The 14657-nt window shown below is 41.4% G+C and overlaps 1 protein-coding gene across 1 annotated transcript; it reads right to left on the bottom strand.

The window, feature by feature from the left end:
- Positions 1-3302: 3302 nt before the first annotated feature.
- Positions 3303-14639, bottom strand: LOC119267256 (homeobox-DDT domain protein RLT3-like). The gene is made up of 18 exons (XM_037548616.1): positions 14500-14639; positions 13932-14022; positions 13615-13833; positions 12745-12797; positions 10892-11101; positions 10717-10779; positions 10286-10502; positions 10101-10201; positions 9500-9586; positions 9290-9421; positions 7931-8071; positions 7640-7762; positions 7087-7539; positions 5861-6238; positions 5100-5750; positions 4793-4897; positions 4459-4684; positions 3303-3810 (listed from the first exon to the last, which is right to left on the bottom strand). The coding sequence occupies exons 2-18, from the start codon at positions 14020-14022 to the stop codon at positions 3803-3805; spliced, it is 3258 nt and encodes a 1085-aa protein (XP_037404513.1). The 5' UTR covers positions 14500-14639; the 3' UTR covers positions 3303-3802.
- Between the last annotated feature and the right edge of the window lie 18 nt (positions 14640-14657).

Genomic DNA, 14657 nt, shown 5'->3' with positions numbered 1-14657 from the left:
GGCTGAGATGACCGGTCTACTCTCCTCGCTGGAGCTCAAACCATCATTCCACTGATGGCCTCTGTACCGTCGCCTCTGAGCATTCTGTGCGTGGGAGAAGACGAGCGCATGAGAATGAGGCGAGACAACGGTCTAGTTTTTTTGTTGCATATTTACCTTTCATAACTTAACCTGGTGGGCCCATTGGGTCGGGTCAACGTGGCTACAATCCAAGCATTTCCAAGTGACTCGTTGGTGGGTCAATGCTAACCATGCAAGCTTAGGACGTAAGAGAAACAAACTTACATAGTTTTGGGACCCACAACTGCCGTTTCAAAGTTATAGGACTAAACTGACACACCTTCGATAGTTTAGGGCCCAAAAGTGCAGTTTCGAAGTTATAGGACTAAACTGACACACCTCTGATAGTTGTAGGACCCAAAAATGCAGTTTCAAAGTTATAGGACTAAACTGATACACCTCTGATAGTTTTAGGACTTATGATGCATTTTACTCGGATGGAATCGAGTCTATCCGGTCGATCCCAGCAACAGAGGAGCGGAATCCGGGTCGGGGCAATCCAATCCAGCGCGTGCCAGATTCAGGATGCATCGCCTGTTTGAAACCGCTCTTCTCTCCTTCAAGCTAGCAATCATGGCCCTCCTCTACTGGAAACTGCTCTGCCCTCCTCGAAGCTCACAATCATGGGGTATTATTCATTCATGGCTAGTAAAGTCACAAACCTTTCTTATGCCCGGTGGTACTATATAATGTTTCCCTCCCTGGCTGTGCACCCTACTCCAGCATCTACATTCGAGCTGCGGCACGCCAGGATGGCGGTGGCGGCCCGCGCCTCAGGCTCGCCCACGAAGCGTGACACGAAGGCCTCCTCCGCCTCCTCTCCCTTCCTCGCCTCCCCACGGGGCGGCGGCGACGGCGGCAAGGACGGCATGCTGCGCTCGTCCCCTCCGCTCCACCAGAGGTACCCACGACCTGTCCCCGTCCGCGCCCCCATCGCGCTCGAGGACCCCCGGTCACCATCGGCCCTGGCCTCCTACCGGATCCCGCTCGCCGTCCTCACCTGCCTCCTCCTCGGCACGCTCGTGTCCGCCCCTTCCGCCTGGTCGCACCTCGTGAGTCCTTGTCCCATCGATCTACGTTGCATCTCGTCGGGATCCGTCATGCTTACTGAAATTCGTGGTTTTATTGGACCATAAAACGAGCCTTACCTGTGCGGCAAAGATGGGATTCGGCTCCAGTGCCCCGGGGTAATGTGATGTTGAGCTCAGCGTGCATATAGGGGAATCTTTGTGCGGAAATCAGTTTTAACGTTCGTTTGATTGGCTTGGCTTGGTGTTGTCACCGTTCAGGTAAGCAACTCTCTATGGAGAATCCACATCTTGGAAGCCATGTGCCGAGCGCCGCAGCGATGAGATCTCAGGCAAGTTCTGACACTGATCCCTCCGTAGAAACACGATGAAAGATGTTTCATAAATGTGACTATCTTCTCAGTGTACCTTTTTTCCTGTTGTGTCTTCATGTATCTTGAATTCCTGATACTACTGCAAAGCCAATATGTTGCCAGGGTAGTTGAATTTTTTTTCTTAAGACCATAAGTAAATTGAACAGTTGACCTGCTAGACATATTATATTCTACATTTCTTCTTTAATGGCTGCACCTTTTACAATGAACCTTTAAACCAAAGCCGGATACAGAAGCAATCAAAACTGGCCGATGATATCATTTTTCTTTAACAGAAGGGACCTCTAAAGCTGCTGATAGCAGGAGGACGGGCCTCCTGAATCAGCTGATGGTGCATCACATTATCTCGGAGATGCGTACATATCTCCAACATTTTCAGGGTTTTGATCTGAGTTAGACGTGACGAGAAGCAAATTTTGCTGCTCATACATGTGCTAAAGAGCTCTAGGTTTACAGTCAGACTTTGTTTCTCCCTTTGTAATCCCTGAATTTCTGATTGACATTCTGCAATCAGATGTGATCCGTCAAGATGAATAAAATGAAGAGGGCAGTTCCCAAAAAAGAAAAGAAAAAATGATGGTGCATCGCAGCTGTAAGAGTTCTCCCAGGTAATAGTGATACTCTTGCATGTCTGTGCATGTGTTTTTGGGTTACCTGGGCTATTGGTAAGTTTGGACGTTATTTAATTCGTGCAAGTGTAGCGACACCATTTTCCATGCTGGTTTGTTTTGGTAAGCCTTTTTAATGTATATAAACGGAATTGCTGGTCTGCCACTTCCTTACATATATCTTTCAGCCTGGTTGCTCTTTAACAAAACAAGCAAACAAAAATGAACAACATGATTACAACATATCCCCGCTGCTGCTTGTATGGTAGTATTTAGTATATCATTATTTGGTATTGCAACTAATTTAATCCTTGTTAGGTGTTGTCCTACGAATGTGTGCCCTCCACAAGAAATAGCCAGGTGCATTAGGCTGACATAATTCTTTTTTGTTTCCAAACATGGTGGCTCTTCGGTAGAGGCATTTGAAGATTTCATTTATGCACCATGAAAGCAATCTATTTCTTATTGCCTATTATCTCATTATTTGTACCGATTAGTTGTATTTACTATATAAATTGTTGTCTATACTATTATACCAAGTCAATTTATATGTGACCTTGCTTTTACCGAGTGTATGTATATATATAAAAGATTTTCTTGGACTACCAACTAATGTATGGTTATGGTACTAAAAAAACTAATGTATGGTTACATTTAAGCAAGTTCAATTATTTCATATGGCCATATATTTATCAAAATTTCTATCATTTCATTGTATAAATAGATGGGCACAGCAACGCGCGCCATCAATGATCTAGTTTAACTTGATTATCTGGAACATAAGACCCAACGTAGGCTCGCTTATTGAGTCAAGCAGGGTTCGGAAAGAAGATCATACATGAACTACTGCATTTTAATTCTCTTATAATAGGAAACCTAGTGAAAAATCCTTTCAGCTGCATTTTCTGTTCACAAGGTTCGTACACATTTTGAGATATATTTGGACTTACAATTGTACTAATATATAAGCTGGGCGGCATAGAAGTTTAGTCAAACTGACTTTATTTAGTCAAATTGACGGTCAAAGTTCACCAAAAAATGCGTACGGTCTTTGTAGCATTATTTTTGAACTGGCTGCGTTCAGCAAAATTGATGCTCATTTCAGGCTTCATCCTTTCTCTAATTAATTTCCTCCGAGTCCTTTAATGATTAGGAATAAAAAATATGAAGTGCCCTGGCGGCAAACCCACGGATATAAATATCAAAACTATGCAACGCAAAAAATACCAATAGCAGACAAGCTCCACAATGTCCTGAAGCACAACGGGAATGCACAAAGTAGCACAGCGGGGCGCCATGTTCTCCTGCAACCAGAAGACCTACCAACCTACCCAACCTAGCAAACTGGCAAAAAGATCTATATAGCCCTTCTATTTCATGAAACTAGGTATTGTGTTATCCAGTCAGGTGCCTCGCTGACCACTTCGAGTACAAAAAGGAAATTACAAAGCCGGAGCAATGATTATTAACAAAGAATTTCTTAGTGTTTACATTATTGTACACACACCATCCTACGGAGATGCCGTGGCTTCTGCACAGTTCAAGATCGTAACCTCAAAGCTGAAGGCATCAAGATGAAGGCAAAAAAAAAGGGCATCATGCTCGTCTCGCCTCGAGAAAAAGCGCGGGCATCAATCGAAAGATTGAAACTGATGCAAAAAAAAGAGTGGTGGCAGCTGGGGCACCACACAAAATAATCCATCTAGTACCTTCCTAGCTATCTCAAGCATGCCTACGCTCCTGCATTGTATAATACACAAAATATTATTGGAGGAATGACCCAACACTGAAAAAAATGTTAGCATCAAAATTCTGAAGGAGTAGCTAGAATGAATAGTATAGCCACACACGAGGATGGCATACAGTCACAAACGGCATATATATCAGATAAAGGTTTCCCTAATACTGTTTCTAGTACTGGTACTGTTGAATAATTGCTGGGCTCATGTGATCATTTATGTTCCAGGCTGCTGTTCTGATAATAATTTCAAAGGCAAGTGCTTCATAGGAACAAAGGCATTGATTGTACTCCCTCCGTCCCATAATATAAGATCGTTTTGCAAGCTTATCTTGCGAAACGATATTATATTATGGGACGGGGGAGCAGTAAATTAAGACAAATCGCAAATATAAGAAGCATATTAAACATTACTCCCTCCATTCCCAAAAGTAAGGCGTATGTTGCTTCGTTACAACGTTATATAACATGAAATTTGTGTCACTTGATTCGTATTTGGAAGTACTTTGTTATGATAGTGATTTTGTATCACATAAATCAAATATTAAAAGAGTAATTGTTGGTCAAAGTCTTGTCTTAACAAAACGAAATATGCCTTATTCATCAGAACGGAGGGAGTAGATAATATTGAGAATCAGCCAAATACATACTTGTCTGTATGGACCCTTTGCCTAATCCTCTGCCAGAATCAGCTTGTGCCAAATGAGGTGCAATGAGGGCATCCAATTTGACAACCCAGAGTGCAACTGCAGACGTCGTTTGTGGCATCGTTTGAAAGTATACAGTAATGTCATCCACATATGAACTAAAGCTTACTGCTGATGAGCGTTGGTACAACCAATCCTCATCAATTGCCCCAACAAAATCAACAAGAACCTGCAGGGAAGAAACATGGCAAAACAAAAGACAGTGCATATTGTATAAATTACCTGAAACTGAATGAATGTTCTGATATTACAATGTAAACAGGAAAAAGATACTGACCTGCAAAAGCTCTGGTAATGATGATGTCCGTCGCAGCCGCTTAACCCACAGGTTGTGTGAAGACTTCATCCACAAACCAGTGAAAGCTGCCGTAGGCATGCGTGCCTACATCAGCACACACAAAATGAGGACAAAATATGATTAAGAAGCTGCTATGAAATACATATGCTATTTGTGATCAAACAAGTGAATGGCGATCCAATACAGCAACATAACTCAACTTTGAGTCACCATGTATCATAGTTTCTTAACGAAGTAGATCCCAGACACTAAACTCTGCGTAGAACAACCATTTTCTAGTACTCACCTCAATAGCATGAATGGCTGCTTTAAGTGCCTGTAGCTGCGAAGGAAGAACTTTATGATTTGGCACATCGTACAAATCCTCAGGCTCCCTGCATGTTGCCGCATGTATAGCATATCTTTCTTCAAGATCAAAACCAACCTCAAAAGTAGAGTGGCATATTCTGCAATGTTTTTCATCTCTCCAATACAGATCATGACAACTTTCACAATGAACGAGTGATTCTTTAAATGATCTCTTGCCACACTTAACAGCAGTAAGGGAAGAATAGAAAGAAGTCCAGATCCATTTATCTAACGCTTGCAACCTTTCCCACTTCAACATCTTCTCATCACTTCTCCTCCCAACTCCAATTCCTATTGCAGATGATGCATTTTGAAGATTACCAGCTAGATATGTTGGAACAGAAGCACTGTCAATGTCTGATAGGGGTGAAGCTCCATCTCCACTACTTGGCTTGGGTGAATATCTGTTTCCACTGCTTGTCTCGGAACGAGAAGAATCAGATGATGCTGTGAGCGCAACTACACACCCATCTTCCAAGTGTTTTTTCATGCCTTCAAAAAGACATGATTGCCTCTTTTTCATTGATGCAAGAAGATGAGCTTCCCTGGTGCCTCTGATGTCTAGGACAGACAACAGCGAGAGTAAATCCTGCAATGCAAACAAAAAAAGAGCCGGTAACTTTATTTGTGGAAGTTTAACCTCAAGTGATTAAATAAGAGGCAAATTTAGATGCTACGCAAATTAAGCAGGTGGGCAACCTGTGGTGAATCTATCACTTCCCAGTGACCATCTTCTGAGGACTCAAAGTAAACCCTACGGTGCCCTGGATCATCTGCTCTACAAGGGCCAAGGAAGAGCCAGTAATTGTTATATCTGCGATCTGATCCTAAGAGAACAATTTGTGGCTGATGTGCAAATCCTGTGGGTGATTCGTTAGCTCCAGAGTCGGCAATGTAATCCTGACTCCTCAGGCTTCCTGACTGTCCTTGCATGGAAGAATCAAAACTGTGCGAGCTTCCTGGTCTATTTAAGTACTCGTCACTAGATTGATAAATGGTTCTTGTACACTTCTTTATCTTCCCACCTGAGGCATGCGACTGTGCTCTCTGTATGTTAGACAGGACACTTTGTGGTTCCTATGAAAGGTAGAAAACAATAATATAAGATTCTGCAGCTTTCCAACAGGGCATACAAATAGAGAATAGAACATTTGTATGAAGGCTGAGCTTTAATTTGGAACATGAACACAACAAAATTATCCAAGATTAAGTTTCCCAACAACTGAGAATGGCACTGGCTATTGTATGTATTTTCACTTCGAATACTTCAAATGAGTTATACGGTAACCTAAGGCAGGCACTATCCACTTAACATATCCTAATGAAAGTAGTATCTACTTAAAATGTCCATTTCTCCTAATTCTGCCTAAGCCGTAAGGAGACACAATCATAGTGTAGTTAGGAACTTAGGATAATCAATTATAAGTGCGATCATTTATGTTAGTTGTGGAGAACTGAATAAAGCACATCAACAAAAGAAGAAAATTCAGTGGAGGTAAATTTGCATAAATGGTTCATGGGTGGATGATTTAAAAGAAAAAACTGAAATAATGCCATAATCTTCTAAAGAATGAGACCTTGCTCTCTTATCTCATCTGATCACTTCTAAGAACATCCAAACTATTTATGTAGTTACATTACCAAGACAGAGCACTATAGTCAGCCAGAAAACGTCATACAGGGCAACATTAACAATAATGAAAAAAGAATAATGATCCTTTTAAGTCCTGGATGGTCGTTTTGCAAGTTCAGTACTCCCTCCGATCCACATAATAAGCGTCGCAGTTTTGAACTAAGGTTGAACTAACCTTAGCTCAAAACTGCTACACTTATTTTGGGTCGGAGGGAGTAAGGTTTAAGCAATGATGCCTTGAACAAAGATGAGATGTTGCAATTGAAATATACCAGAAAAGAGTGAAGGTTACCTCAAGCCTTGGAACAGAACCAGCACCAGAAACAACATCTATCAAAGCAACCAAGCAATCCAGCTTCTCATCGATGCTTAGGTCTGAGTACTCGCCTTCCATCAACCCCAGTAGCCATCGTTCTCCGGAATAACTTTCATCAATTTCACTGCATTTATTCATATTTTTATGTACGTTTTTCTGTCTCCACCTGATAATTCTACTTTCATGCTCAGGATAACTCTCTTGTGGACCATCAGATTCATCACCACTGCTGCTAGCATCCCCATCATCATCAACAGTTCCAGAATCCTCGGTATCTGATCTAGAATCTTCTTTTCCTTTAATCCGAGGATCAACACGGAGACGATATGCAGAAGGCGCAATCTTCTCAAACAATGTGATGTCACTAGAGAGAGTGGAGAAAATAAGCTGCTCTACTTCTGATGCGCCAGAGAGATTAAGACCAATAATCTGAAGAGAACAATCAAGTAAATGCCACGGAGATACTCAACCAAAAGTATATACAGAAGGCCAGCTATCATCAATATGAACAGTTTATTTCTGATACTACCTGTGGTGATTTGGCAAGTTCAGCAACCTTTAACCCACCGCTTCCTTTCTTAGACAATAGTGCAAACAATTCACCTTTCAGTGTACGAGGACGTAACCCATACTTAACCATTTGATTTTTCTCCTATAATTGAATAAAAGGATATACGTTACTTTGAAACATAATATAAGTACTTGTAGGGGGAATCTATTGCTACAGCATATATACAAATATTGGTAGCTGTAACCAGAAAGGCATGCACACCCACATACAAGTGTTAGATCTAGAATAGTGAGGTGTCTCATTAAGTACCTTGTTAAAGAAATTCCGATTCAGCATATGATGATCTGAACCAAAACCTGAAGCAACCAGAACCTGGCGTAGTATTTCAACCCAAGTAAGAGAATTCAGGGATTTGATCCAAAAATTCACATCGAATTCTTGTTCTCTAACCTGAAAGAGAAACATAGAGGCAAACCATTTAGCTATTTCATTTTTCAGATAAGTTCTTCAAACAGGAAGCAGGTATGCAGGATGACAGTTCTCTTATCCATCCATTCAAGACATTCACCCTAATGAAGCAGCATCAAGTAGTCTGAACTCTATCTAGTTACCTCCCGTCGAATCTATAAGAAAAGAAAGCAAGACAATTACTTGCTCAGTGAAACTCGGACTCTGGTCCGCATTCTATGGGTAGTACTCCCTCCGTTTTTATTTACTCTGCATATTAGATTTGACTGAAGTCAAACTTCATAAAGTTTGACCAAGTTTACAGAAAACAATATAAACATTTACCATAACAAATCTAGATGATGTGAAAGTACATTCAATAATGAATCTAATGGTATTGATTTGTCATTGTATATGTTAATACTTTTGTTTATAAACTTTGTCAAAGTTTACAAAGCTTGACTTTGACCAAAGCTAATACATGGACTAAGTAAAAACGGAGTATGACAAGACGAACACCTCAACTGAAACAGAAGTTTGGTGCTGCAATTGACAAAGTCATGGAACTAAATAAATGTAAATATGAGAAGAATAGCATAGTCAGTTTCTTCACAGAAAGTAGTATGATTTATCAGACCATATAGAAAGATAAGGATCATGTTGATGTCACACTTATTGGCTATTGCACGATCACTGTTACTCAATGTAATGAATTACGATGAACACAAGTCAGTAGCCACGTGCTACTAGAAAACAAAGCCGATCCATCCTACGCTGTCATTCATTAGACCCTGTAGGCCCATATTGTTCTTCAAGGAAATCATTAACTTGATATCCAGAGTAGACTGGAACAGGAGCATAACAAAAAAAAAGTGCATGGTAATGAAACCGCTCGACAAATTGCTCAACTCCAGCACTAGTCTAAGACCATATACTTTGACTTCTGAATGGAGCATTATATTCGAACTATAAACTTAACACAATGTGCAACAAACTCGCCAATACTTCTGCTAACATAAATAAATATACCCAACAAGGTACAATCAGACTGACAAAAACTAATAAAATGAACCTACTACTAGGTTCTCCACTCATTCAAAATTCAGCTGTGAACTGTCTGACAATGCTGAAATGACGCCATAGCACAATAGCTCTAGAATAAGCACAATGTAATTCTATCTTTGAAATGAACTAAAGTGTACAGCACATTTCAAAACTCACAAAGTTCAGAAAGCTTGAGAATCTGCTATCTTTAGACGATCTTGGTACAAACACACTGCCGCTGCCCCTTTCTGTGTTTAACATAAGTAGCTTGAGAAGACTGACATGTACTTTCCCCAACAACAAGGAGTCCTGGAGGTCACATTTGCACAGTAAGAAAATAATACAGAAAATTATACCAATTTCAGGGAGATTTAACAAAAATTTCACCTTGTCATGGAATGCTTGTGCAAACTCATCAAACGTAAAGGGATGAACATCCATACTACCAAAATGTGTGTAGACAAACCGGACAACCTGCCAAGAATATTTTCGAATTAACAGATGCTGGCCACAGTTTCAACATGAAAACTGGTTGAGGAAAGGTGGGCGCACTAAAATCTACGAGCACGGCAGTAACACAAACAATAAGTGAAGGAAGAAAGAATTTTTCAGTTAACCATGTACATATGGGCTATTGAGATTTTTAACAACATGCTTAGGCCATTAATGTTCCAAACAAAATAACCAATTATATTATAGGAGACATGTCTAATATTCCTGCTGCCCAGATGCAACTAAATCCGGTAAACTACTGGTTGGATTCATGAACAAAATTGGTACCAGTATGAAAAGATTATTGAAGCCAGTCTTGTTCCACTACCAGCACAAGACATGTATGATCATTCACTATACAGTAAATTCCATAAGTTAATAGAATATAGAAGTTGGACAGACTGATCATGAGCTTTTTTTCATTTCATCTAAGGTAAATTCCATTAATGATGATAATACTACTCATGTATTCTCAAAGTAATGTGTTGCATTTAACCTGGAAGAGCTTTTTCACCATTTCAGGTGATGACTCCCAAGGTTTTGTGGGAAATGGCTGTTTCATCCTGACACTTGTTGGAGGAAACCTGGCAAGTAAATCTGCAAGAGAAGCACTAATGCTTAAGTAAATTGGCTTATATTGGAAAAAATGAGAACAAAGAGGTAGAAGATGATATTGCAAACCTTTACAAAGGGGGCAGCCATGTCTCCCAGTTGAAGAAATATGAGCTGAACATCTTAACGGATTAGGACCTGCTTGTAGCTCACTGAGCTCAAGCTCCTCATCATCAACTAAAGTAGCATGTTCAGTTCGTAGTTCTGAGGATTCTGATTCATCAACTGAAAGATGGCACTCCACTAGAGGATGCTCCTTCAAATCAGTAACTCTGCCACATGTCACCTAAAATAGCGAGAAATCACCATTAGTGTACTACACAAAAGGCAGATTAAGTTTCATTTAACCAGATTAAAAAGGTCAAATTGCAACAGCAAAAAATGCTTTCCTTCCAAATGACCGCCAGTTAATAACTTTACAGGTCTAGATTCGCATTCTAGAGGACTAAAACTTAGCTCATTATCTCCATATGTGGATTTCTCCAAGTAATAAAGCTTACCTTTCTTTTACTCGGTGCAGGTCTACTCTTTTTGTTTACTTTCTTCCGTGGCAAAGTTTGTTTCTGCACATAAGGTTAAAAGGAGGAAATTCTGAGTTGCTAATTCAGAATATACAACTAATAAAGTTTCAAATAACATAGGCTGTATCAGACCAAATTAAATAAGCAACTTTACTTGGGCAAGCTTTCCACCAAAATCTTCGAATGGTCTCAATGACCTCAAGCAACCACTTTCATCAATGAAACTGGAGCAATCTTGAATTTCTGCAGTTTGGGAATACATTGCATGCCACACTGTCATTAAACCTTTGCCCTTTCCATGCTTCCTCACAGGATCATTGTTCTCAAATGGCAAAGTGGATCTCTGAGCAGTAGGCGACATGATCTGCAGATGAACATTTTTTTAGAAAGGTGGGCACCTGACGTTACAGGTCTCAATATAACAAATGGAAACAAATTAACATGGATTACAATTACAAAAAGGCACAATAAGCACAAAAGGTCAGTTTAGCTAACAGCATCTTCATCTCAGGCACTAAAATAATTTGTCAATCAGCAACTGACAAAATAACACAAGAATTTTAAGAAACAAATACGGTGGATCTCTAATCTTACATCTAACCGAATAAAAATGAACATTAGAGTGCCTTCAGAAAGATTGTTACGGCAAATAGCTGAATAAAAGTGATACTAAGGCAGGGACTGTAAATCTTTTATACCAATTCAAATGTGGGGGGCATCGCCCACAAAATACATGGGATTTAGTGTTGTATATCCTGGCCCAAAAGTTTCCAGAATCCATTGTTCTAATTACAAAAAAAGAGGCCTGATAATAAAATAAAGATAATGCTGGATCAGACTGACTACCAGCAGTTCAGCACAGAAGATGACAGTAGCTCATGATTGTACACTACAAAGTATGGATACGGCAGAAACTGCCAAAATGCCGTCCTAGTACAGGGGGATACGGGGACCCGCGCGGATACACCGGGATACACGTATCCTGCAGTATCCCATCTTTTCCAAATTAAAAAGGGGGAAAGAAATCGGATACATCAGATACGGTGTGGACACGATGGGGACTCGGGATCCAGCTCGCAACCGCAGCCTAGGCTGGAGGCTGCTGCTGCCTGGACTCGCCTCTCTTGGTCGCCGGCTCGACGCCGCTGTTTCCCCCAAGCCCAGCTCTTCCCCAGACGAAGAACATCCATCCAGCAGAGAGGAAGATAGCAAGGCGTTCGACGACAAGGAAGAAGGACCGGGCGGGGAGAAAGATGGGGACTACAACCAGCAGCGAGGAAGAAGATATAAGCGGCGGCTCAGTCTTTTCTTCTGCTCTCTGCAGCTCTCAGGCGGCTGGAGGAAACAAGAAGAGAACGGCTAGAGGAGCTGACTAGTCTAGGGTTTCAGGAACTGGACCATATATGGGCTCTGAGTGGAGAGCTACATGGGCCTGAGTGGAGGGTTCGTATGGACTATGGGCTGCCCCAAAGTCTTTTATCAATAGAAATGAGGCAACATATATCCAGTAATTCCTTGACAAAAAACATATATCCAGTACAAAATCTCTGATCTAAAAATTATCATTAAATTTTTATTACATGCTATTTTTTCTGTATATTTATATACCCTGCCGTATCCCCGAATGGTTGTTTTTTGAAAAATGCCGTATCCCGTGTCTATGTATGCGTATCCCCGTCTTTCCGTCCCCGTGTCCGTGCTTTTTAGATTGTACACACATGATGGCACCAAATGGTATGGCAACAACCAGTAAACAATAATTAACACGGAAAAAAAAGTATGTGCTAGAAACGACAATGAAAATGTGTACTTAGCCTGAATAGTGAGTTAGTGACTATGCTTTCCTAAAAGGCTCTGGTACAGAAAACCAAAAATTATGCTTGACCATACTGACTATCAGCACCAGTCGTCATTAGCCACACACAGTGAGACGAGGCACGGCACCAACAGGAAACAAAAGCTGTGCTAGAAATGAAAATGAAAACACTTGAGCAGCCTAAGCAATACCTTTCTCTTCTTCAAAACGCTTTGATCCTGGTAGGAATGATGTCCTGTGGTATCTGCAACTATTAAAAACAGCACCAATCAATTCAACATGATATTGTGAGGGTATTAACCACATCTACAGAATGCAATTCGAACATGAAGTATGCAAAATATGTTAGCAGCATTAGTGTTGGAAAGGATCAAATGGGGATTGAAGGTGCTTTCAGATCCTGCTAATTCTACTTTCCTTGTTTACCCAGAAGTCTAGTTTAGTGCCATTACAAAGCAACCACAACTTGAAGCACAAATGAATAGGACGAACACAATCAAGCACAAGATGCTCGATACAATCTCCGTATTACAAATGAGTGAAGCCCAACGAAAAGGTTGGGACTTCCATAGCATGCTAACTCGTTAACACAATTAGTATTGTTTTGAGATGGACACAAGAATGAGGGAATGCATGGCCGAAAGAGAAGGATGAAACTTACATGGCATGGTAAATAAACAATTACAGTAAATGGCAGTGTTTTGAGATGGAACATAAGAAGTGTTACACCTACCAAACAAAAAATGAGACAATTACCAGAGTTGTTAATAGAACTGTGTGATTGATTAAGCTTAATTAGGTCTTTTGCATGGTTTAACCTATTGGGACACATAGATAGAAAGATATGTCTATGATGATAAATGACTTTCTCAGTAAACTTTAGTGCTACTAGAGACAGACCCCTGACATGGACATGTGCCCTTTCAGGAAGGGGATCGAAATCACCCCCAAGAGATGGACCATCCTTGCGGAAGACTTTCATCGAAGTGTGTGTTTCTCTCCTACAAGGCTCATACTCCTACCAAGAGTAATGTCATCCTCGGGCTGCAAACCCGCAATACCTTGCATTGGAGATTGGCTTGAATTGGAAGACCTGCTGCTGCTACATCTAGGCCAATTTGATCTTGCACTAGCTTGTGTTTCCACATGAACCTCTGCAGCTTCCATGTGTCTCCTCTCTTTCCGCCTCCGCTCTTTGAACCATATTCTGACCTGGTTGTAAGTCAAACCAACAGATGCCGCATACTCTGTCAGATCCTCCGGCTTCGGATATTGTACCTCTGGATCGAGAAATTTTTAGCCACAGAACAAAAAGTTGAACAACAAAAAATAAGACATGACAGCAGGAAAGGAGCTTGAAACACTAGCACATGCCTACCAGAATAAAAGCTCTCCAGCATCTGGATTTGCAGGGGAGATTTCTTTGTCCCTGCATTATCACTCTTGGCTAGAAATCCTTTGGCCATCATCTGGAGAAAACCATAATCAGGTCTCAGCTCACAAAGCAGACGAGTGACAGTAAACACCCTGTTACAAAACACTAAAAGGCCAGGGAAATGGTAGCTTCACGAATCTCAATTTGTGTTCAAGAGCTTAAATGCTGAGAACAGTCACAACACAACTGGGGAGCAAGTAAGCACAAAATTACATACTGGACCTGGTGCAGCTAGAGCAGACGCTTGCTACAAAATTAGGACTCAAGCGGCAAATTTCTACAAGCAACGACTGAATCGGCCAGTATCGCAGGCCTGGTCAGGAGGCCCTCCTAGCTTAATTATCCATCGAGTTAATGCCGCCTACTCCTGACAAGAGAAATTCGAGCCCAGGTTCTAGTTGCTAGGGGGATTTCCTTGCTAGGAGGGGGGGGTGGGCGGATTTAGAGCCAGAAATTGCGGAGGCCGGTGAGTTGGGTTTAACTCAATCAGTGGATGGAAACGAGCTCATACCTCAAACCCCAATTGCCAGAGCCCGCGGACGGGGCGGAGGCAGCGAAGTCCCGACGAGGAGGCACGGGGACGGCGATGGAGGCGACGCGCATGAAAGGCGGGGGGCGGGCGACGGCACGGCGGCGGGCGTGCGCCACGGGCGGCGAGGGGAGGCGGTG

The sequence above is a fragment of the Triticum dicoccoides genome, chromosome 3A, assembly GCF_002162155.2.
Source record: "Triticum dicoccoides isolate Atlit2015 ecotype Zavitan chromosome 3A, WEW_v2.0, whole genome shotgun sequence".
NCBI lineage: Eukaryota > Viridiplantae > Streptophyta > Magnoliopsida > Poales > Poaceae > Triticum > Triticum dicoccoides.
Note: the sequence above shows the minus strand (reverse complement) of the source record. Positions and strands in the feature narration are given on the sequence as shown.

What these genes read in the sequence shown, in the direction of transcription:
- LOC119267256 (XM_037548616.1), bottom strand. Translation starts at nt 14,022, where the DNA reads ATGATGGCCAAAGGATTTCTAGCCAAGAGTGATAATGCAGGGACAAAG. An exon ending in GCTGGAGAGCTTTTATTCTG is followed by an intron (nt 13,834 to 13,931) that starts GTAGGCATGTGC and finishes TTCTCGATCCAG; the next exon opens with AGGTACAATATCCGAAGCCG. An exon ending in GCGTTTTGAAGAAGAGAAAG is followed by an intron (nt 11,102 to 12,744) that starts GTATTGCTTAGG and finishes GTTCATCTGCAG; the next exon opens with ATCATGTCGCCTACTGCTCA.